The following is a 25,916-nucleotide window of genomic DNA, read 5'->3' on the forward strand; positions in this document are numbered from 1 at the left end:
ATTTGCATGAGTACCAAACCTAGAATAAGAAAGAGGAACAATGACCACAATTATACAAACAGTGTAAAACCAATTACACTTCCCAGTAAATTCTCAGTAGTGAGTAACCCATTGATTATACACAACTGGGGGAGCTATAAAGACTTAAGCAAGCACCATGACTAGGAGGCAGGTGAGAATAATTGAGCTGAACTGAGAGACTACAAGCCTTCATCAGCTAATTATAGGTCCGTGGAAAGGATCTTACATAGTGTGTTGTCTGTCTGTCTGTCTGTCTGTCTGTGTTGTGTGTTTTGTGTGGTTAAACAACTGAACTTATCTGTGCAGGTCTCCAACCGTACTCCACCTACCAGCTGAGAGCTGCCTGCTTCAACAACATGGGCAGCACTGCCTCCAACTGGACTACAGTTACCACACTCAGCGAAGGTAACAAATGTATCCCTCAACTCTCCCAGCTAACCAGTTAAAGAAACAAAAACACATCCAAAGTTTCTCTTGTCCCCCCCCCTCTCTCTCTATCTATTTCTCTCTCTCTCTCTCTCTCTCTCTCTCTCTCTCTCTCTTTCTCTTTCTCTCTCTCTCTCTCTCTCTCTCTCTCTCTCTCTCTCTCTCTCTCTCTCTCTCTCTCTCTCTCTCTGCCCCCTCCAGCCCCCCAGTATGTGTCTCCTTTCTCCATGGGCAGCAACCTGACAGTTATTTGGCTGGACTGGACAGGGTCCTTCTCCCTCAACGGCTACCTGAAGGAGTATAGTGTGACAGAGAGCCAGCTGAGGATCTATACTGGCTTCTACAGCGATCTCCATATTCCACGCACCTCACAGAAAAGTGAGAGAGCACACACACACACACACACACACACACACACCAAACACACATATATCCACTTACAAATGTATACAAGGTGGTAACAGATAAATACACACACTTTTGGGAGGAATTTCTACCTCTACAGACATACAATACAGCACAAATACACATTTATGCAGGCAGTGTACACCAAACAAAATATGGTGTGTTCTTAGACTGCTGTTGAATAGGGGAATGCAAAAATGAATGAATACATAAAAATATACTTGCTACGATTCTGAAGCCTCTAAGCTTAACTTTGTTTAATCTTTTCTTTTGTTTTAATCTTTTTCTCTGTCTCTTCCTCTCTCCCTCTGCTCTTAGCTCTGTCATTTCAGGTGACTTGTACCACAAACAGTGGCAGTGCCAGTACTCCCACCGTCAGATATAGCCCTGCCACAGGCCTAGGTAACGCATGCATGCACACGCACACACACACACACACACACACACACACACATACACTCTCTCTGCTAGAATCAGTCCTTGTGTAAAATCAAACCTGAATCTGAATATTCCTCACTTAAATTTAGTGAAACTTTCCAAGAAATACACAAAAAGTACGTAGAATGAAACATATTTTAAATCTCTCTCCCTCTCTCTCTCTCTCTCTCTCTCTCTCTCTCTCTCTCTCTCTCTCTCTCTCTCTCTCTCTCTCTCTCTGCCTGCAGATCCTCTTGAGCCTGAAGACAGTGGTAAAGAGAGTGTCAGCCTGTCAGCAACACCAGTGTACTCTGAGCTGTGGTTCATCCTGTTGTTAACCCTGCTGGGTCTATTTCTGCTAGCCATACTGCTGGGCCTTGTGCTACAAAGGTATTTTAATGTAATACGCATATACTTCTTCTCAGGTACTCTGCAATTCAACTGCACTAATACATCAAACTGAGCATTACTTGTATTTACAAAACACAACACCATCTATGTAAAAACACAGACAGTTTAATTTGAAGAAGACTTAAGAACAAAAGGGTGTGAATAATTTTTCTCCCCTCTAGAGCCCTGAGGAAAAATCCATCAGCTAGAGAGCGCCCCCCGCTGGTCATGCTTCAGAAGACCAGGAAGTCTGGGGGAGAGACGTACATGGTGAGAGGAGCAGAGAAACAAGGCGCACACTCAACAACAATGACAAGATAGTTGAAAGGGCAGAAGGCAGTAAGAGAGACAGAGAGAGGTAGTCAGGTTTACAAAAGGTAAAAGCTGAAGAAAAGTTAGGGCAGATAAAACAGAATAGGGGGGACTGTTTCATAAGTATTGTATTTGATTTCTTAAACTCACTAGGTGACGAAGATTGTACAATTTAGAAAAGTGTGTCTCTTTAAGAGCAGCTGTTTCTTAATCTATGTTCCACCAGAGGGGGCTGAAACAGCAACTGTTACTGGAAAGCAGTTCTTAGAATAGAAATTAATTTCTGTGACTGATACCAGTAAGTAACTGGTTCAATTTTAGCAGAACCTTTACACATTTGTATGCCAACAGTAAAAACCTCTGGAACTTAAGTTTTGATTTGTTCATTGATCATCCCTCTTTATCTCTCAAATCACCCATTACCAATAACTACCAACAGCACTGCTACTCAAACAAAATGATCCACCTTTTTCCACTGGTTGATTAATTACCTTATTCATTTACTTTTTAACTTTTTATAACTTATTTACTACTACTCTATTTCATTTTATCCCACTTAATACTTTTTTTTTTAATTTAAATGTCCCTCTTTTTGCTTTTTTCATTCTCTGTCAATCTTTTCTGTTCATTTTTTTTTTAAATATCTGCTTTCTCCATCCTCTCATATCTGTCTGTATGTCTGTCTGTCTGTCTGTCTCTCTTTCTCTCTCTCGCTCTCTCTCGCTCTCTCTCTCTCTCTCTCTCTCTCTCTCTTTCTCTTTCTCTCTCTCTCTCTCAGAGGCCCTGTCCTGAGTTGTGTTCTAAACATCACTCCAGCTCAGTGCTCCTCCCTGGCCGTCCTACAGTAAGACAATATTCTATATTTACTGTCAAAACCCTAAATGTTTATTTTATTGTCCCCCTGCAGTTTGACACTGTAGCAGACTGTGTTGAGATCAGCAACGTTATACTTAAAAGCTACACTGTGTACACTGAGGTATGGGATTGTGAATTTGTGTGGGTGCCTTTCTACGCATGTCTGTTTTGTTTGTGTATGCATGCTTTGTGTGTGCGTTATCAGGTGAATTATTATAAAGGTAAGGCATGTTGTGCAGTCTGTCGGTTCGTCCTTAAATACAGTGTTGACTTTGTATATGCAACAAATAAAATCATCTGATATATGAAGCAAGAGTTCATATTAGCTCACCGCCAATAAAGAATGTTGTACTTTGTTAATATTGCACATTGTTGCATTGCTCACGCAAAATTGCTTTCATATGTCTCAGCTGTTTGTTTTTTTATTCTTGAACACATGTTAAAGTCATTTTACTGTGTATGTCAATTGTTGCTGAGTACTGGCCCCTGCTGGTTGTTGAAAGGATGACAATAACAGCTAATATACATATTTAAAATATATCTAAGTGTTATGCATTGTTTACATTTCAAATACATACTTTACTGTTAGGAGGCATGAGAATCAAGAATATATTTACCTCCATGTTTTCTATATTTAGTTAATATATAACAGGAATATCTAGATCTCAGAAAGGCTGCATTTGAGCTTTGAAACTACATTTTTATTTATTTTAACTTGTTTGTTGCTTGTTTGAAGTTATAGAAACTCTTCTTGGGTAGAATGTTTTTGCATGTTTTATCCCATGCCAAATAGATAAGATTACCTTACCTTACACTACTACACTACTACTTTAGAGTACACCACAGTTTTTCCCAGCTGCCATTGGTTTCCATTTATTACAGTAACATGAATTTCATATTTGCAGAGTCAGGTGAGTAGTAGGGTAAAAACAGTTTTCCTTAATCAAAATAAAAAAGTTTGCAGTAATATAAAGTATAGGCTACATGATTTGTAATACGGTCTTTGAAATCACTAGCCGACTAAAAACAAATCTGTTTTCAGGGTCTGACAGACACAAAGATAGTCGCCAGCAGTTCACAGTTCAGCCCCATGTCCGTCCTGCGGGTCCCCAGCCAAACAGACCTCAGTCAGGCATACTCCCAGCATTCCTTGCACCGCAGCGTCAGTCAGCTGATTGACAGGAAGTCACTGATGATGGAGGAAGGAAGCTGGGACAACCCAATGGGACATGATTCAGGACTGGTGAGGATGGAAATATGTTTATGTTAACTTAGTTTGTTAAAATTACTATTAAAGTACAGTAATAACAATACTGACATACCCAGGAGTACCAGGACAGCCACATATTAATACATTTACTCTCAAGTCAAGTGGTAATTTAGGAGAGTCTGAGAAATGTGTAGGAAACTGGCCATAGAGTAAAGTGAAAGAGCGTGCTTTGGAAGCTTTTACCTGACATTACCTGCTAATCTTTGTAAATATATGCAAACTCAGTGGAATTGTGGCTTTGCCTGTCAAAGATACCAAAATGCAAGGGCAGAATAACATATGAACAAAAATTCAACAGACAAGACACATGGGAAGCAACACAGGTAGAAGCAAGTGTGTCAAAAGCATTGCCTCGAATCAAATATAAGAAAAGTAACAAAGCTCAATTCCAAATGAATTTATTTTTATGTATTTTTGTGAAGATTCATTTTGTAGATTACCTTCTCAGGTTTAGTGAAATAATTAGCAAAATTTACACACAGTCCTTCTGAGGTTAAAACAAATAAAAAATAAAAAACTACACATCAAAATACCAGATAAAAACACCATGAACTACAATGCAATAAATTACCCTGTCCCCAGTCTAGATTTTATTTTCCCTAATTATCTATTTTATTCCACAAGTAGACGCTAACTTTATATCTAAAATCCCTTTTCGTTGCTGCCATTTTGATATGAAGTGGAAGACTATTCCATAAAATAATTCCTGTATAAAAAAAGGATTTTCTTGCTTCACTATTCACACCTGGCACCTTACATGAACGGACACTAGCCCTAGTCTCATGGGCATGTTGAGTGTGCACCATCAAAATCTGAAATCCCAAATACTTTGGGGCTACACCATTAATAATACTGTACATATGATTGAGTTTAAGTTGTTCAACCCTAAGCTTAACAGGCAAGAACTCAACCCTCTTAAACTCATTTGTTCCCAATTTGTAATTGTCCATTACATTACATTGTCCAGTTCATTCAAACTACAGATCTGCTACCTGATCTACCAAACTTGCATAATGTAATGTAATGGACAATTCCGCTTCCAACCTGTAGTAGGGGGACCGAAGCAGGAAAAGTTCTCTAGTGTTGCTTTAACCTGAAGAAGCTGTCCCCGTGCTCTTGGTTTATCCAAGTCTCGAAAGTAGTTTTAATTCAGGAACTGCAAATGTATAGTTAACGTTAAGAGTAACCAGCGTATAATAACAAACTGATTTAGCATAATCTCAGAAGGACTAAGCATCAGAAGCTAACTGCATTGTGCACACAGACAATGTGCCTCATTATCCCAATTTGCTGGTAACTCAGTAAAAGGAATGACTTTTCAAGGAGTTAGTAATTCCTTTTGCAGAGCATCACTGGTGTCACCTACGCTCTCTGTCTCTGGACTTACAGTACATACAGTAAATGTTGCCACCCTTTTAAATGCCCAAGACCTAATCATGATCTCATGTGTTCTTTTTCAGTATGTGGAGGAAGATGAGTTTGTGGATGCCATCAAGGCCTTAAGATCTGTTAAGAAGGAGCACACCATGTTCTCTGACACACATCTTTAAGATCTCTACATCTAATCAGGTATCACAGTTGTAATTCAGACTTAGTTTGAAACCAAGACGGTGAAAAATTCATACCTGGTAAGCTGAATTTACAATGTTTAAAATTTGATTTAGGAAGAAAGATAATGTAAAAATCCATTGATGACGAAAATTTCTTTTTCATTTCACTTTGATTATGTCCAAAATGCACTGGTACAGTGCTAATGATGTCTTAATGATTTAGTTCAGATCCAAAGTTGTAAAAGAAAGCCCGAGACCGAAGGGGATAATGGTTGTTTTACTGCAGAATTCACCTTAAACTACATTAAAATAGGTGTTTTACCCCACTGTGTGTACTGTGTGCCCCCCATAGGGACTAATAGTCTTAACTTGAGTAGAGACAGGGATAACATCCAGGAATACATTTTGGTTATGGACCCTGTCCGCTGTGATTGTGTAGGTTGTGAGATAAAAACTTTGATGTATCCATATCTTGATTGTAATTATACAGTATGTTATATCTTAAATCCTGTTCAGATTAAGAACCGTCTCTGCTTGCCAACTGTTAGTTGTTCAGTTATTTTAAATGCAGAAAGATCAGCTATAGCAGGTTTGCTTCCCATTATTCAGAATCAAACCAGTTTAGAAGTCAATCAATATCAAAGGTTTTTATCACGTCCTCTGCTTCAACAAGTTCTTGTGCCTAGTATGCTTACACATTATCATCAGCAGCAGTCCTTTAGTTGTAATATACACATTGCCTTGGTGTTAGTTTTATGACAAAAAATGCCAACTGTTTTTTATTAATTTGTTAAAATGTGGCTGGGAATCACAGATGTGCCGTCCGATTGTTGTGATTATGTGATGTAACTTGAAAGCCCAATCTGAGATTTTTTTTTTTACCATATCCGTTGTTGACTTACAGTTTAATGTGATTTAAATTTAGATGGAACTGGACATCATGAAATCAAGCTTTGTTCAACTGTAGTGAAGCTGAATGTCTGGGTTTGATTTTAGTTTACTGTCAGTGAAATCCAGACTCTGTTGTTTGTCTGTGGCCTAATTTGTATTATCAAGAATGCAATCGGCTTAAGAATGAAAAAAAGAATCTCAGCTATGTCCTGTTTGGGTGTTATAGCAGGAATGAAACGAGAAGAAATGAAAAGAATTGTTTATTTTTGGATTCCACAGATTGGACCTTTCATTTTCAAAAGCTAAACATCATAAAAACAGTATTCAGAACAAGATGTTGAATTTCTGTGTAACAATGTTTTTTGTGTACAAAATTGAAGCCTACTGTATTGTTATAAAACCTTTTCTTTTTTACACTGGCAGTATTATTTATGGTTGTTGTTTAAAAAAATTATTTATAGATGATTCATTGATTAATGTTTGTGTTTTTCTGAGAAATTATAAATGGCCAATGGTCAAAAAAATACTCTTTTCTACTCATTTTCTTCACTTCAAACGTATTTGAAATATTATTGCATTGAGTTAAATAGTTTACACTGGTCCTCAAAGCAAACAGCTTTCAGCATGACCGTGTCTCTGTTATAGATTCCTATATTAGCTGCAGACATTTGAAATGATCCAAGAATCAGTCGTCATTCATCTATCTAGTACCAATATACTTTATCTGTGCAACTTATTTTCCACTTTATTTTACAGTACAAAAATGAGTCACCGCACTAGTGATACATGAATATTTGTTGATGAGGTTAATATTGTGCCATAGTTTAAATATGTATTTAAAGAGAACAGTTTGCACATAGTTTAATTATGTGTGTGTGTGTGTGTGTGTGTGTGTGTGTGTGTGTGTGTGTGTGTGTGTGAGAGAGAGGAACACACGTAGGGACAGAACTGAGATATTTAGCTTAACAGACTACTGTGCCTCAGACTGGTCATGGTGATCGAGCTGAAGATGAAACGTTCTTTTCTGCTGAGTTAGTAAAACACAGATGTGCCATCAGCTGTATAGAGACTTGGTTACCACACGCAAACACACAGAGGGCCGGTATCTCCATCAAAAGCAGCAGTAATTTAATTTTGTTCCTGTGTCCCTTAAGGGAACATCAAGGCAAGTTTGAAATTAACAAACTGGCAGTAACAACCGTGCCCTCGCTCAAGGACAGCAGTCTGACAAGGGCACTTCTAAAACATTCACAGCCACATTCACAGCTATTGTCACCCACGGAGGGAGGGAGAGGTTGTGAAAAGAGAGCTAGTTGAGTGATTGTAAGGGACAGTATGGCCCTGAGCCACACACACACACACACACACACACACACACACACACACACACACACACACACACACACACAGGGTTTATTAAACTCATAAATCACAATGACGACAGACGGCGTCTCAGAGAGGAGACTGTCTGAACGGGAAGGTTAGTGAAATGAAAGCGCTGGACACACACACACACACACACACACACACACCTCTGTGACGCTCAAACAAAACAAAATTTGTGGACTTTGGCAGGTTATCCACACAAACCATGTGCTAAAAACTCTGACTGGCAGCATTTGTTTCAGCCTGTTTTTCCCCTTTACAGGGTCTAGTTTTAAAGGTTAAACTGCAAATGAAGTTTAAACTTTGTAATAATGCTGATTTGAAGGATCTCCTGTAAATTACCTCTTAATCTCCTGAGAAAACAGAGGAAACATGTTTAGTTTTGAGAGGTTTTAGTGAACACAGTTGTAGATTAAATTCAACATGAACATTGAGGCTCTGAAATGTTCAATGTTAACATATTTGTCATGTGTCAGCACTGTAAATAATATTACAACAAAATGCAGCATTTTCTAACACACACAATGTAAAACAATGATGTACAGGGCAGTTTAAACAAACATGATTTCCTTTTAGCTCACTATCATCTGGCTGCAATATAATGTAAACAAAGCCAGAGAGGAACTGGGGGACAACAGAGAAGGACAGACAGATTTTAGAAGACAGACAAACAGTAATGTGCTGAAATACACTTTAAACTTTATATGTTTTAATATAAAATAAACACTAGCAATTTACTTAAATATTAGTCTTAATAGTGCAAGTGCAAATGCAGTTAGGTCCAATAGCATGGTGATATCAATATAGGCATTATATGATTATCAACAATATGTAATGAACAACAGTGTAAGTATCGACACACCATAACACACACCAATGCATCCACATTAGGATTTTGTTTTGAATATGTTTGTCTACTTTTCATAGAGTTAATAAGTGTATAAAATGTACATCTTTGTACAGGCAGGGACCACATGGTCAGTTCATCTGTTGATGTTGAAATGATAAGCAATGTGCTTAAAAAAAGAGGTTATATAGCTGCTGGATTTGGCAAATTATAATTAACATTTCAGGACATTCTTTCTAGCTCTATTTACAATTTGTTTTACAGTTGTCCCCACAATGATTACAAAAAAGTACCGTAGATCACGAGCTTGCTTGGTTTCTTTAAGTTATCCCAAACAAACAGCTAGTGGAAATCTCACAGGGGATCTGATGGGTTCAAGCAGTAAAGGTTTAGTTCACAAAATGACTATGCTAATTACGGTTGCTGCCATTTCACTTCCAGCTGTCCTTTTAGACCTTCACAACTATGTCATAACCAAGATGGACCTTTTCATCTATATCAAGATCATGTACAATAGATGTTGATAATTTAATATGTACTGTAATGCCCATCGATTCAAGTGACCACTCACAAAATCTGATTTGGCCTGGTGTAAATCTATCATTAGACAGTTCTAGCCAAAGCCAGAGTGGACAGGTCCGTTATGTGGCTCCACAGTCTTCACAAGCCTTTGGTCAGAATCCTATTCAATGACAACACACAAATAGGCTGATAACTGTCGAACAAGTTAAATAAGGCACTGCAACAGTCATCCAAAAAAAGACACATTAAAATCTGTTTCAACTGTAGTAAAGTGATGTAGTGTACCAGGCCCTTGTATTGAGTGTAGTTATACTGTGATACTGTAAACAAAATAATAATATAAATAATAATAATAAGTGTGATCTTGTACAGGCACCACTGTGAAAAAAAACAGACTAAATTTAGACCGGAACACAAATAGTTTTTCCTAATTTCTAGCTGTCTGAACAGTAAAATTTGAAAAATTACCATATTATCTCTCTCTGTTTAGACATCTAGGAAAAGGTCATATACTGTATATACCACAAAGCAAAAAGAACAGATGTTGTTGTATATTTGATTTGCCGTCACTGTTAGTCTAAATGTGATCTTTTTGATGAATCAATCTCCACAAAGAAAACCATAAAGCTTTCCTCAAACTGTAAGCTTCCAGCACTGTGCCGCTAATTTGTTTTCAAATTCACATTTACAAATGTTTTATGAAAATTGCTGTGTTGGATTAGAAAGACATTTTGGCTTGTCATAGCAGGTCAAGCACAGGTGTAATTGATAAACAACTACATTCCATTTAGCTGAGCTAGTTCCAGGGTCCTGGTTTTGTGCATGCTGGCTCACTGTCATGGTTTACTGGGACACTTGATAGAAACGAGCCCATCACTAATGAAATCTTTCACCTGTGCTTTTCCTGCTATGACAAGTCAAAATGACTGCAGTGAAAGGTCAATACACTGCATGTCACATGTTGCAGGGAGGCTGTAATGCTACTGTTAGAATAAGTTAATATTGCAAATTGCCTGGAACTTGTAAAGTTACATTTCAAATAGCCAGCTGTAGTGAAAAGCAGGGACTTGTTCACATGAGGATTCTTTGTTGTTGCAGGCCAACATCCCTGTGTAACATACTATTTATCAATCCTGAAGCCTTCATGTGAAAATCACAGTGTAGCTCTTCGGCATCTTAACTCCACTGTTGCATAGTCCAGGAAGGTTTTACTGCACGCTGGAGCTGCAAAATGACTTTACTGCTTGCTGACTGTAGGCTTTTTGTGTCATTGCTCGAACAACAATTGTGTCTCTGGCTGCAGCAAAGTTGATACACAGGGTTCAAGTAGTCTGACTCCCCAGATGTATACTGTGGGCATAAGAATGCCATTGGCCGCGTATTTCATGCAACATTCTCTTCTCTTCCTCTATCTGCGTGTTACCGTTTTCAAAATGCCCTTCGCTAAGGGAAACTACAATAAGAACAACAACAACAACCACCTCCAAACTAGCAACCTACACGCTGAAAATGACCATTTTTGACGAAGATTTGGATCGTCCAATAAGGCAAGTCTGCTTGGTTCTTTTGGTGAATGGTTGTAATGATATACAAATAATATGTATATAATTGATATTTTGTGGGGATTTAGCCTCTCCACGTTCAAATGTTCCACTAAAACAAGTTCCCTCCCGACACTAGTTTGCAAGGGCACTGTCACTGCACCCTGGGCTTAGCGCCACCCAAGATGATTGTGATTGGTTTCAAGAAATACAAACAAGCCAGAGCGTTTTTTTTCCCCGTATGGCAGAATGATAAACAGGTCTGGCTATGCAGGACTAGGGTTCATGTAGCTGCCAATGTTCTGGTAGGGCAATATGTTTAAGGTATGTTAAAGAAGCCATTCACTGAATGACAGGTTGCACATATTGTCAGACACTTGACATCATACTGAGTTTTTAAAAGGGGCCTAATCCTGCTGAAACGATTAGTCAATAATTGTTTGGTCAATCACCAAAAATGGCAACCTTTTTCTGTTTTATATCATTGTAATTTGAATGTTTTTGTAACGGATATTTTTTTAAAGTTTATGATGAAAATTATAGTTTGTTGTTAGTTTTCTGTTCGAAGTTCAGAAAAGGTTCTGAACAAATTCCTACCAGACTATAAGTCAATAAAAAACGCTTCAAATATCTGATAAAAGTACAAACTGTGCCATTGTTAATTCCATTTTGCTTCCATTATCTGTTTAAGGGTCTCACAAGATAAAGCGCTCCTTAGATAGTGTTTGAAATCCTTTTTCTTTTACTAGTAGTGTGCTTTTGTGCTTGTTTTTTATTTTTATTTTGATGAACCTTGATTCAAGCTACACTTTAGTGGCCTAACACCTGCTTGTGCTTCAACCAAACAGGCAGTAACAACACGCCTTTGACCTGGCCAAACTGACTTTTGCATGTTCCTGTAGTTACTGCATGTTTGTTAAGATGTAGATTGAACACACCGGGAGATAAACCAATTTCAGCAATTCTCTAAGACTAACTGAGCTGGCAAATTACTTTCAGATTTGTAGCTGAAAGTGCAAACCTCATCACCCGTCATCAGTTACACCAAAAGCCATCTGAGATAGTCTGAGGTCCAGTTGTACCCAGCAGATTTTACAAGTGTGATAAAAATTGAAATTCCTTACAAGATCAAAACCCAAATGCATTCCTGGTCTGGTTGAGATGACATGCTGTTGTCGTTGGGATGTTGCAACTGCTTCGTCATGTCAGATAGATTTTGCCTTTAAAAGTATGACACCAATGTTTGAGTTCCACTGACTTAAATTAAAAAAGGTGTATCGTTTAAATAAAAGTTTGTCAGCGTAGAAAGCAAACTGAGTAAAGTAGACCCGTCCTGAGACAGACTCATTAAAGCATGGTAGCATCTTGTGTGGAGTCCCAAAACTAGAAGGTAATTTATCCAGTTACATCATTAGCCACACCTGAAAAAGCCACATTCCTCCTCTGCTGTGATATCCAGAACTCCACATGTGCCTACAGGACGCCTCTACAAGATGATTCCTCTGATTGGGATGGAAAGAAAAGGGTGGTGGGCACTGTCACAGGCTGCTGTCCTGATTGGACAGCTCAGGGGCCAGCTTCCTGTGTCGCGGTGAGGTGGAAGAAGACAATTTGGTCGGGGAGGGGGAGCCGTTGGCAGATGAGTCGCTGCCACCACCTTCAGATCCAGAGGGCACGGAGGAGAGGTGGGGGACTGGAGGAGCTTTCTTCCTCCCCAGAAAGCCTCCTTCTAGTACTCCCCTCTTCCTCACGCCTCCCTCCACCTTCACCCCCTCTCCCCCTGATCCCATACCCTCTCCCTCCTCTGGGTTTGGGTGCACCTTCCGCCTAACGTCGCCTCTGGGAATCGGGCTGTCAGGCGGCTGTCGTAGAGACTCTTGACCGCCTTCTGTTTTCACCCCGGAAACACCAGCAGTCGTAATAGCTCCGATAATTGTGTTAGAGCTTGAACTGGCTGTTCGACAAGCCCAGAACTCCATAGCTGTGGCTCTCCGCTCACTGTCGTCAGGCCCAAAGTCACAGAGCGAACGGCGGACATCAAGGGTCTGGCTGGGGCCCTGTGTGGACGCCTGACCAGTGCTGTCCAGGACACCTCGACTCAGGCTGAAGTTCTGGAAGTCTCTATGGAAAGACAGATGGATGGAGTCAGTTACAGGGGGATAGATAAATAAACAAAATGCAGACAAGGACAACTCAGGATTTTCCAAGCATACATGCAAATAGCATGATTAGATTATTATCAGAATGGCACGCAAGGGAGGCTGTATTTCAAAATCAGGTGCTAATGGTCCTCACCTCCTGGTTCTGGAGAGCCTCAGCACTGCGTATTTCCCATCACACTAATCAGGTGTGGGTAGAGCATGGAAAGGTGAAAAAGTGCTCAGGCTCTTCAGGACTAGGAGCACCACTGTAATGGTCAAGACAAGAAAATTACAAAAATAATCCTCCCTTAGCTCTCATGGTTTTGAGATATCCATCTGAGATTTCTGCCACCACCCCAATACAATAGAGGTAAATAGGTTTTTGCGGGGACTATTTCTTCAATGGATCAGTAGGATTGTTGTGTTCTGCTCCAACAGAGCGCAGGACTCCGGCTGGACAAGGGAAGGCAGAATCTGTTTGCATCGGTGATGCTTGGTGCTCAAAAGTAGTCAAAGTAGATAAAATGTTTCCCTGTTGTCGATTGTTTAATGTTACGATGCCGGCCATATTATCTGCGCAGAGAATTCACCAGTTTTGTTGCTGCTGTTTCCGCCCAAAGCAAATAAAAAAAATGCACTACAGGAATGCACTACTGTTTTTGGTTTGTTTTTCTTGTGTAGCATAAAGGGACTACAACTGCATTTTGTTGTGTAACCCTGTGATGTACAATGACAATAAAATGAACATGTGCAAACAATACCAAAATGATCTGCATAGCTGTATACTACTGGGGGTCAGTGAGAAAATGTGTGTTTTGTAATATAGGTAAAGCGACCCTTTAATGTATCTGCACAGTATGAGAAATAGCATTTCACCTGTAGCTGTGGAAGGACTCAGTTCGTCGCGCGCGGGCCAGCAGGGGGCTCGCTCTGTAGGGTCGCACAGCTCCGTAAGTAGCCTGGCTCTCAGGAATGGGCTCCTGGGCCTGTAACTGCAGACTGATATAAATGGAAGACAGTCAGTGAAAGACATTTTCACAACACACAAAGTACATATTAGTTGACAACCACTGTACAAGGGATGTTATTTATTGTGATTACGGTATTGAGACAGACAGCTCCTTATTTTGTGTATAAATGTACTGTATGTACGGATGTATCTGTAGTGGCCGAGAGTTAGGAAGGTGAAGGGTTGTCTTTAATGTGGTGTGTGTGTGTGTGTGTGTGTGTGTGTGTGTGTGTGTGTGTGTGTGTGTGTGTGTGTGTGTGTGTGAACTTTCTCTCTAACCTTGAGCAGGACTCTCTGAGGCGTGTGTGGTGGAGCATTGAGGGGGCGGGGCTAATATTTGGTGTAGCGCAGCGGGAGGTGCTCAGGTCGCACTGGTCCAACAGCTGCAGCAGCTCCTCCTCTGTAGGCCCACCTGCATCTGCGTCAAACACAAGTGCAGCTTCAGAACACACACATCCAGCATTTCATCAAAGAAAATGATTACTTTTAATCCTAGAAATGGTAGTCTACCCTATAACCATATATATAAAAAATATATATATATATAAAATATTTTTTTGTAGGTGAGTAAAAACAGCCATCTACATTTCTTCTTACATTACTGCTCTTGGTTCTATCTTTCTCTATCTCCTCACCCTCTCTCTTCCTTTCCTCTCCTTTGTTAGCGGTGTCCATGGCAGTGGTCAGGTCCCACATTTGGATGCTGCCGTTGCCATGGCCAGTGAACAGATAGCGCCGAGGTCGCGACCCCATCCGGCTCGAACCCTCACACTCCCGCACCATGAAGCAAGAGATGGTGGTCACATCCACTGACTGCACTTCACAGATCCTGACAAACACACAAACACGTTACAGTTTTTTTCGATTGCTTAAGCACTATTTTGAAAACAGGGCCCGGTTTTTGAAATACTCTTGCAAAAACTATACACTAATTTATAAAAACCATATTTTGTTACCATGTGAAACACACACGTTTCATATGACTTAATTCAGTTTGAACCAGTTACACACTGCTGTTGCTAACCTAAACTTTCAGCAATTCTACTTCTAAGTGATTAGAATACTGTAAATGAAGTACACAGAGAAAGTGCAAATATACAAAAAGTTCACCAAACAATACACAAGATCAATGCTGCAGACTGAGGAAAATATAATGCATTTCTCTCTATGTACCCAAATCAGTCAACATGGAGAATCACAACAAAACATTTCCCAGTTTTCATGCTACAGTACTACAGTAGTGTGCACAACACTGTTAGCTCAGCAAACAACAGACAAACATAAAATACTGTCTCTAGTACAGGTTACAATTACAGTAAAAAAAACAACAAACAAAAGAAAGATCTGAAAAAAACTGAAAATACAGTGCAGAAAATACTAGACTTACCTGCTGCATTTTTATAGTGCTTAAACCTGATTGGTGTGTCTACAGTTTGCGCACCTGATGGCTGTCTTTCATAGATTAGCTCATAGGTGTGGTAATTTGACAGTCAGTGCTTTGGAATTGGAGGAAGGAAGTGACATCAAGATATACTTCTATGTCTAATGTATACAAGTGTGTTTATTGATTTGCAAATCACTGTGTGTATTCTTTTGCAAAAAGTGTGAGGCTGACATTGTGCTTATAGTACTGGTGCACATCTGGGCCAATGCACCTTGAGTGTAAGGTTTTGATAATTGTGTAATACTTTTGAATTCAGTGTGTAAGCAATTGGCAAAAATTGTAATATGTAGCAACGGTCAAACAGAAGTACTAGAAGCCTACAGATAAATTGAATAACAATAAGAAATAAAGAAACTTAGTGAGCTGAAGCGTCCTCCCTCCTCCCAGTTAATAAAAGACAAAGTTTGACAAACATCAGAGGAGTAAAGGTGAAAGAGAAAGACAGATGGAGAATATTATACCTCTTTCCAGTAGATGAGAGCCTCACAAACAGTTTGTTGGTGATGGGGATCACCTTCTGTATGAAAACCTGCTGATCGTCTCTGTCTCCAAATGGACCTGAGAGCAGAAAACACAATCGGTCTCTACCTGCCACCCAACATCTCGATTCAGCAAGTCCACCACAAAATACTGTTACAAAACATTTAGTACAACATTTTAGAAAGAAAAGAGCCCTCAATTTGTCCTATTTAGAACGTGAAATTACCACTTTTGTGTCTCTTTAAGGCAATGTACCGGATCTTTGATCAAGTTGCAATTAAAAACTGGTAGCAGTCTAATTCATGTCACCAGTATTTAGTGTGTGTTAAGGCTGTCATAGCTCATAACACACATATCTGCACACAGAGCACCTGCTATCTACTGAATTTGTAAGCAAAGATAAGATCCATCTGTTACTACTAATGTCAATCCCAAATGTGCACCTCTTTTGCAAGGGCAGTATCAGACAACCTCTCCCTTCCTCCTTATAAATGCCTCTATCCTTCCCTTATATTAATCCATCTTGCCTTCTTCTTTTATTTACTGATCTTGTCTTCTTAACTATCTCACCAATATCATTCCCAGAGCCGTAGCTCCCGTGGCTCTCCGTCTCCTCCAGGGACAGTATTTTGAAGGAAGCCAGAGGGGTGGAGCCTGGCTGGGTGGAGATCATCCCTCTGAACCGGGTCACCGTCCACGTCCGAACGTGGTTGTTGTCCGCACACACTGACACACACAGAAAAACAACACAAGATCTCAATCACAGGTATACACCCAGGTACGTAACAGAAAACACAATGAACAAGAGATGACTGATGTGTCAACAGTCTGCACTTTTAGGGCCCTATTTTAACGATCTAAGCGCACGGCGTAGGTGCATTTAGGCCGTGTGCGTTAACGGCGGAGAAAAGGGTCTGTGTGCCAGGTGCATGGTTCAAAAGGGTTGTACTTAGTGTCTTAATTAAGATTAAGAGAGAGATGACACTGACAAAAAAGGTGTCAGAGTGTCATCTCCCATTCCCTTTAAAAGCCAGGCGCGTTTGTACCTTGGCACATTGCTATGATGGTGGATTTGCTAAGCAGGAAGGAGAGATTTTCAGGAGAAGAAACTGATCTGCTTGTGCGTGAAGTGAAAGCACGCTAGCAGATCATATCATAATACAATTTCACATTGTAATATTTTTATTTTTAATCTTTTGCATGTTTGTGTGCTGCTGTGCGTCTCTGTGTGTGTAACAAGCATAGTGTGCGCACGCTATGCACGAGCCTAGGCGCATTTTACTAATGCGCTGTTAAAATAACAATGAAATGCTGCGTTATTGACTTTAGACCAGGTTTTTGTTGGTCAATGATCACTTTCCGCTGCCTCAAGATACGCCAAGAATGCACTTGAACACACCTCCCTGTAAGACCAGCACGGCCATTGCATTGCATTTGCTATTTAAACGACGTGGGCGCTGGATGGGAAATTGACAACTGCGTCGGTCTCAAACTAGCAAAGACACTTGCGTTGGGCTTTGTGCTGCGCCGGGTGCAAGATAGGGCCCTTATCGTTGCCTTGTATATTCCTCTGTTACCCACTCCAGCTCCCTCTATCAACAGAGAAACTGTTTGTCTAACCCTCCTACCTGTTAACACCTTCCTCACCTGATACCAGATGTTTCTCTGACAGCATAATCTTTGTCACCGGGCTCCTGTGCACAGTGAATGTCTGAAAGAGCTGGGGACCCGATCCCACTGTCTCTGGGTGTTGCACGATCACTCTTACTGCACCGCTGCTAGTCCCATAGGCTATCTCTATCCAGTTCCCACTCACACCTGAAAGACCAGAGAGAGGGAGAGGAGGACAGAAAGACACAACACAAATACACACAGACAGAACGTTTTAATGTCAGGTCAGTAACTGTGACCCTGTCAGTTTATATCCCAGGAGGTGAAAGTGAAGGAGGAAAAATCAGATCTAAATATGAAAAGGAAAACACAGTCAATTATATGCAGGAATAACCCTTGTTTAAGTTTATTTTCTTCTTTATTTTTAGAGGGGAAAAACTGGTGTACTGACTGGTTTTAGGTGTAAGGTAGACAGACAGAGCAGTGATGGCATCATTTGAAGGGTCATGATAAAGCTCTGTCACTAGAAGATCATTATCCTTCATCCTCAATGGAAACTTTTGCATGTCTGAAAAGAAGAAGACAAAATGTTGATGTGTTGAGGTTTGACAGCATTTTATGAAATCTAGATCCAGTATCCAATCCTCAAATTGACTCAAAATACATTTTGGTGAAAAGAAAATCACCAAGGTGCTTTTAAAAGTATTTATAAGCAACTTTAAAAGTATTTATAAGCAATAGTCACACAAAATCCCTTAACTAACTTTTCAAACATCCAATAAACTAAGTGGCAGACAGAAGATTAGGAAACCCTGTGTGTGTTTGTGTGCACACGTGTGTGTGTGTGTGTGTATAAACATGTACCTATGTAGTAGATAGACCCATTGTTGCAACCCAGTAAAAGGAAGGATCCTGCTGTGTCACAACTGGTAATAGGAACCACATCTTGAACCTTGAACATATACACACAAAAAAGTAAACTCACAATCAGTACAGCGTTATTCTGTGAAGTCACTTTCAATTGAAAGCACACAAACTGTAAACTTTCATTATGAATGCTCATTAAAGCCCCATAACCTTACTATAATGTTCACTAACACAAATGTGGAGGAGAATCACAAACACTCACCACTCCTCAATTATCTCATTCAACACAAACTCAAACACACACACACACACACACACACACACGCACACACGCACACACACACACACACACACACACACACACACACACACACACACACACACACCACCCTCCTACCTGCCAGTGCTGTGTGACAGCATTCCACACCCCAACCTTCCCTGTATGGCTTGTAGCCACCAGCTGGTTCCCAATGAAGAACAGATCATCCACAGGTACACCGAGACTGAATACACCTGGGGTGGTGGGAAGAGGTAGGAGTTAGTGTGAATTTGCAGGCTGGAGGGAAAGTGGGTGGAGAGTGAAGGCTGTATCACAGAGATGGCAGAAAGTCAAAGGGGTCACATATCAGCAAGGTGGTCCACAGACACAAACATACTCGCTGTATACCTATCTCATTTCCACTGCCTCCATCTTGGATGCTCCAGAGGATAATGTTGCTTTCAGAGGCGGCGGCCACCATCTTGTCCTTGTCTCCATGCGGGCCACCCACCACCTTAGCGTTAAGCGCGATGCGTTCAATGGTCCAGTCAAGGTAGGGGGAGGAAAACACCTGCTGCCATCCAGAAGATTCCTTTATCCTGTAGCAAGATCACACACACAGGCAAACATTTACCTCTGCTTTTACAATATTCTTACCCAAAGGATTAGCTATCATACAGTGTGTTATACTTTAAATGACAAGGACAGTTATGAACTAATAGGTTTTGAAAAAGTTGGACATGGGTAGGATAAAAAAGACGGCCTTCATTACCATCTTCATTACATGCTTACATTTTCACAAATGAAAACAAGCAAAACAAGTTGTAAAACAACAGATATAAACTAAATAACATTGTGTTCTCAACTTGTCTGAATAAAGATAAATAGTTCAGTAATTTGACTGAACATGTATAGAGCCAAAGATGACAACTTGTGCACTGGCACAGGTATAGAAGCATTCAGTGAGAAATTTGAGACACGACTCCATCTTCCCATCCTTAATAATGTAATGCCCCCCCCCCCCCCCCCCCTAAGAACTATAGAATGGATGAGAAATGTGGCAGTATTACCTGTAGCAGATAACAAAGTGTGCGTAAGCTGCCACAATCCAGTTGTGGTGTCCTGCTATAATCAGCACCTTCCTGGGATCAACCACAGGACCTGCACAAACACACACAACATACAAATAAACACACTACTTCTGTAGCCTGCTAATCAGACTGAATTTCCCATTTGTTTTCACTTCATTATTTGTCATTATCTGAATTGCTGAATAAAATAGTAACGTGGGCAGTGATTAGAAGGTCTAGAACCAGCCAGGGATCAGTAACGTTTACTTCAAATTATCGCATGACATAAAACACCCATCCCAAATCCCTTTGCATCAGTCCAGAGCACATACACTCTTTGTTTATTGCAGCTAACTATATTCTCTGATGTCATCCTCAACAAAGAGCAGGCCGATGGGAAACTAGGCTACCTCAGTCAGCGCACTAAAAGGATGTGTCAGGTCACATTAGCTCCAGCATTAATGCACACTCACAGAAACACACTCACATGTGGACAAGCATAAACGGTACATATACTATACTCGCCTACTGTCACACAGAAACAGATGTGGCACACATATAAGCATGTAGAAAAACATAAGACACTCAGACATAAGCAGTATGAATGCTAGAGCACATGCAGTAGACGTACATTCTGTGAATGACAGGCAGAAGACAGACAGTGTAGCAGAGTCACTATCAAAATTGTCTTTTTTTGCTGAATTTGCTGCTTGCTTTTTTATGCTTAGATGAAGATTTGTGCTGAGATGGATTTCTGGTACCACAACAGCTGTAAGCATATATATATATATATATATATATATATATATATATATATATATATATACAGTATATCACAAAAGTGAGTACACCCCTCACATTTTAGTAAATATTTCATTATATCTTTTAATGGGACAACACTGAAGAAATTACACTTTGCTACAATGTAAAGTATTAAGTGTACAGCTTGTATAACAGTGTAAATGTGCTGTCCCCTCAAAATAACTCAACACACAGCCATTAATGTCTAAACCGCTGGCAACAAAAGTGAGTACACCCCTATGTTAAATTCTCATAGAGGCAGGCAGATTTTTATTTTTAAAGGCCAGTTATTTCATGGATCCAGGATACTATGCATCCTGATAAGGTTCCCTTGGCCTTTGGAATTAAAATAGCCCCACATCATCACATACCCTTCACCATACCTAGAGATTGGCATGGGGTACTTTCCATAAAATCATCTCTCAATGCAAATCAAACCAGCTATTAGGCTAACCAACATAAAACCATGCCAATCTCTAGGTATGGTGAAGGGCATGTGATGATGTGGGGCTATTTTACAAGCTGTACACTTAATACTTTAGATTGTAGCAAAGTGTAATTTCTTCAGTGTTGTCCCATTAAAAGATATAATGAAATATTTACTAAAATGTGAGGGGTGTACTCACTTTTGTGAGATACTGTATATATATATATATATATATATATATATATATAGCCTACAGATGATCACTATTTATTTTTTACATTCAGACACTCTTCATAAGGCTGCTCCAGGTTACTCACCCAGTTTGTGGTTGTCGTCTGTTCCAGTTGAGCTAGAGAGGGAAGGGTGAGGAGGGGGACCAACACGGGTGAAGCCCTCTGCTCCACTTGGAGCGGGCCGCTCATCAGAGGAGGGGCCAGAGGCTGCTGAGGCAGGGCTTGACTTACGGGCAGGGATGGCTGTCAAAGAAACGTAGACAATTATAAATAGAAATTTGTGCAGATTTGTATTGTTATAGTATTCTGTGTCTTAAAAACAGGTTGTTTTCTTCCTGCAACTGTTTTTGGAACATCAGTTGAATATTCTGATCACAGTTAATTGGTTCTCTATTTTAAGTTAATTTTCTGTATCACTCTGTTTCATGTGTTTACCTGGGGGTGGTAGGTAACCATGGAAGAGAACGCTACCACATGACGAGCGGTCCAGTTCCTCACACAGCAGCAGGCGCCGCACTGCACACATGCACATACACACGCAGGTACACACAAACACACACACACACACACACACACAAACTGCATGAGCACATGATGACCAGAGTAACATGATAGCTATGTTTTTATGATTAAGTGACTACTTATTTAATTACTGTAAAACATAACAATTAGGAGAATGTAATGGATGATTTATTTTTAGATGCTGATACATAGTATATTGTTATATTATTTTGTAATTATGATATTATCATAAATTGTCTTTTTGTTCTGTGGATTTTAAACCTCATACTCTATTTCTTCTATTTTGCATTTCTTTATTCATTTTGACAAAGGGTTTGTTATTGTTGGGTTATAAAGTTCAAGACTAATTATCCATGAGTTGGAGCAATCCACTGTAATTTATATTGTATGTAATAACTTTGCATTGTATCATACATTATTTATTGCTATGCATATTATGATTCTAAGCAGGTGATCAGTTTTCACAAAAGTAAATTTCCCATTGAAGTACAGACAATGCAGGGAAGTTACAAACACTGAAACAGGAAGTAAAACAGAGTACATGGAACTAACAGTAATAAGGTTTTGACCTTGGTCAAGTTGTATTTGCATTTGATGTTACAGGACAATATTTCCCTTTAACGACAGTTCACCTGTACTATAGGCTGTTCAAACTGTACCCAAAAACCCCAGATGCTCAGCTTTTATGTAGTACCTGGTGATGTTGTACACATGTATGCATTGGCTACAGAACTAACTTTATATAAGGCAGGTGCATTATGAGGTTTCCATAATGTCTATGTAATGTATCACTATTTGTGCTAAATACAAGGCTGCTACTTCCATTTCCTCCCCAAACCTCTGTTAAGCAACACACCTAAAGGAGTTATCCCGTAAAACTCTGCTTCATGTCGCAGGATGCTGATGTTGACACCCCTACAGAGAAAGAAGCAGCAGAAGTATTCAGTAAGGCCCTGCTTATAACTCAACATAATGTCTTCCTAAAATCAACTTTAAGGGATATTTTCTGAATGGTGTCATAACTCCTTACCGCAGGTCCAATTCTTTGGTTCGGAGGAAATTCAAAATTGGTGCGAAAGCTGTAGGGTCTCTGTCAATAAATATCTGGAAGTGGAGGAATATATATTATGATGCAAATGCAGGTCTTAATCAACCCCTAAAAGAAAAGCAATTGTTTACAATCACCATGGGACACTACTCTCTGATGTTTAAAGTCATTGAAAAATAATTTAGATTAATCTGTAATTTAAAATAAGCATTAGTTGTAGCCCTACACAATGCAGTACAGTATCTAACAATAGGAAAGTGGATGGAATTTAATGATGAAACATTGAATGTGGGCCACAGAATTTGTCTAATATGGTCTCAAATGGTATAATATAATATCTTATGTCTTCTTGAGCATACACATATAATCCTACAAATGTCATGTCCTATCTGCTGGAAGACAATTTTCAGATGTTGCCTGCAGATATTGTTCTAGTTTTGGAATAAGAAGCAACAAAGGCTATACTCACAGCTCCAGTTTCATCCCGAAGAGTGGATATCCTTCCACTCAGCAAACTGCAACACACAAACACACACACACACACACACACACACACACACACACACACGCACAAGTGCTCCAGTTAACCCAAGGACTTCTCCATTTCCACTTACTAACAGTGTTACCACTACAGTTTTCACAGTGACTCTTTGCTTACTCTGAACAACAGATTAGTAAATACTGGATCAACATGTGTTGCAAGTATGTATTAATAATGACTTTATATTGACTTCACACTGAAGACAGCTGAGGGCAGAGAGACTGACAGGCAGGCAGACAGACAGACAGACAGGTGCACTGGCAGACAGACTGACAGGCATTTAGCACTACTTGGTCAGCTGTTGTCAAACTGTGAGCTCAGTTCAGTGTTTGAGTTTGTTCCAACTGTGGTATTTGCCCAGCCCCAATGTAGCTGTTTCACTTTAACATTGAGTTACCCTCACACCAAAATAACTCACTAGATACATGTGAAAAACACCCATGTATGCTAAAACATATATATTTAGTCCATATATTGTGAGGACAGTTTTCAAAACCCCAAAAATCTTAAAATAAGGGATGACTGTCACAGTGTTCACATTAAATATTGGATGAAGACAAGACTTTTGCCTCGCTAAATAACAAACAAAAGATACATTAAGAAAATAACGCAGCAGCTGACTTGATTTTCTACCTTCTTACAATCATAGCGGGCTGTAATTGTAATCCCCTGACATTTTTCTATTACCAGAATGGTACAAGTATGAAGCAAGACAGAAACGAGATAATGGAACATCGCTACTTAACATTAATTATGTAGTACGAATTTAGTTTTACCGAGATGCAAAAGCACCATAGCATGCTCACTGAGTCTTTGACCTGTTTCTGGTAGAATTCCTACATGCTGTAACAATAGTACTACTAGTACAGTTTAATTAGCCTAATTTCATGGGGCGTCTAGACATGTTAAATTTACTCTGTTTGAGTCCCATGTTAGTCAGGTTTAAGCCTGCTTTGAGATATGTACAGAACACTAACTGTGGCTATGCAGACACATTCAGTTCCTTCTATTTTCATACACAGCTGAATGATCCTGATAATGTACTCTGACACTGCTAATACTCAATTCATTCTTCAAATATCTAATCTTGCAAAAACAGTCCAGATCGATTCCATGCATCATCTGCATCAGAGAGTCCAAATGCTGACAACGTTAAACCAACCTTGAGAAGAAAGAGTCTGGGATCCACATCAGAGTCTGTCTGGAGGTGCTGAACCTTAAAACACAATAACACATTTATTACATACACTGTGTGAAGGAAAATGTAGGGTCACTGCAGTCATAGGCATACCAACGGTAGAGGCATGCCATTCATGGAATTGCCTTGCTGAGGAAATTCATCTCTACATTAAAATGCCACAATGTAGATGTACTGTGTGTGTGTGTGTGTGTGTGTGTGTGTGTGTGTGTGTGTGTGTGTGTGTGTGTGTGTGAGAGAGAGAGAGAAGAGAGAGAAGAGAGAGATGTAAAACATTCAATGAAACAAGGAACATTTATTTTAACAAGTTAAATTCTGTAATCTCAGATTTCAAAGAACTGAATGACCTCTCAAAATTAAAAATACTCCTGGGAGAAGGAGACAGGGCCTATCTTGCTGCCCAATACAGAATGCACCAACATGCCTCAACCTGAGGAACAGTGAATGACCGACCGACACACACACACACACACACACACACACACACAAAATATATACTTATATATAAAATAATATATTTTATATTACTGTTTATTGTGTACTGTCCAAATATTTGAACTTGTATTTTGATGGTTTGACAACAGTTATTAAAACTGTAATGCCAATAAAGCCCCTTTCAATTGAATAAAAGTAGAGAGAGAGAGAGAGAGAGAGAGAGAGAGAGAGAGAGAGAGAGAGAGAGAGAGAGAGAGAGAGAGAGAGGTTAATGATAAAGTGCACAACCTGGTGTATCTACTTCAGCTACATCCATGGCTGCTTGGCCATGCAGATATCATCATACGCGTACGTAGCCAGAGCTCAAATTTCCAAAATGATGACCATCATCTGCCGGGCTGTCCTGTTGACGAAGCTTACCTTGTCCCACCGACGTTTAACTGGATGATCTCTCCCATCCCAGGCGTTAAGTTGTTACCATTCGTAGCCATGATGACCGAGCCGACGGGTTGTTGTACGGAAAAAAAGTCACTGTTCCGTTGTAACTGTTACTGTCACGAGAGCTAGCTTGCTAAGGCTTCTCTCTCTAGCCTCTAGCTCTGCCGATGTCTCGACTCCCCAGCCTCACAACCTCTCCCTCGTCCCACCTTCCATAAAATATCCCTTATATGCGACCTATACGGACGGTGTCGGTATCGTTAAGCCTCCGCATAGTGGGCGAAGAGAGACAGAGGTCTTTTTATCCAAAAGGCAACCACACAAGAATTCCTTTATTGCTTGTTTGCATTACTGCCTTGCATGTAAATCGTGGATAACATCTTGCGCAGAATATTAGCAACGTGAAACAGCTGCACAACCCTTCTACAAGCGAGGAGAGAGTGTTCACCTCTGACAACTTCCGTTTTCACTTAAGAGACGCGCATTCCACCCCTACATTCTTCTTTTTTCATGAAACGTGTTATTTAATTTAACCATACAGCATAAAATGTATGGGTTT

At 39.9% G+C, this 25,916-nt stretch overlaps 2 protein-coding genes across 3 annotated transcripts in view; one reads left to right on the top strand and one right to left on the bottom strand.

The window, feature by feature from the left end:
* Positions 1-6,730, top strand: part of ush2a (Usher syndrome 2A (autosomal recessive, mild)) — a 245,699-nt gene extending 238,969 nt beyond the window's left edge. Inside the window, exons 87-94 of the mRNA XM_031314426.2 lie at positions 328-426; positions 649-825; positions 1,171-1,254; positions 1,518-1,659; positions 1,842-1,929; positions 2,750-2,815; positions 3,869-4,069; positions 5,557-6,730. Of these exons, the coding sequence (XP_031170286.1) occupies positions 328-426; positions 649-825; positions 1,171-1,254; positions 1,518-1,659; positions 1,842-1,929; positions 2,750-2,815; positions 3,869-4,069; positions 5,557-5,646 (947 nt within the window). The 3' untranslated portion in view covers positions 5,647-6,730. The remainder of the gene's footprint in view (positions 1-327; positions 427-648; positions 826-1,170; positions 1,255-1,517; positions 1,660-1,841; positions 1,930-2,749; positions 2,816-3,868; positions 4,070-5,556) is intronic.
* A 1,568-nt stretch (positions 6,731-8,298) lies between these two features.
* kctd3 (potassium channel tetramerization domain containing 3) lies at positions 8,299-25,777 on the bottom strand. Of its 2 annotated transcripts, none has more exons than XM_031314424.2 (19): positions 25,340-25,777; positions 24,449-24,502; positions 23,215-23,260; positions 22,728-22,801; positions 22,554-22,612; positions 21,611-21,691; positions 21,260-21,418; positions 19,715-19,805; positions 19,053-19,243; positions 18,783-18,898; positions 18,383-18,470; positions 17,970-18,086; positions 17,555-17,725; positions 16,478-16,633; positions 15,889-15,985; positions 14,619-14,812; positions 14,263-14,401; positions 13,851-13,973; positions 8,299-12,954 (listed from the first exon to the last, which is right to left on the bottom strand). In XM_031314424.2, exons 1-19 carry the CDS (start codon positions 25,408-25,410, stop codon positions 12,372-12,374), a joined length of 2,610 nt encoding a protein of 869 aa, XP_031170284.2. In that variant the 5' UTR covers positions 25,411-25,777; the 3' UTR covers positions 8,299-12,371. The 2 variants fall into 2 exon arrangements, with proteins under 2 accessions (XP_031170284.2, XP_035855259.1); XM_035999366.1 differs by having other exon boundaries at positions 25,208-25,777.
* Positions 25,778-25,916: the final 139 nt, after the last annotated feature.

The sequence above is a fragment of the Sander lucioperca genome, chromosome 3 (assembly GCF_008315115.2).
Source record: "Sander lucioperca isolate FBNREF2018 chromosome 3, SLUC_FBN_1.2, whole genome shotgun sequence".
NCBI classification, from domain to species: domain Eukaryota; kingdom Metazoa; phylum Chordata; class Actinopteri; order Perciformes; family Percidae; genus Sander; species Sander lucioperca.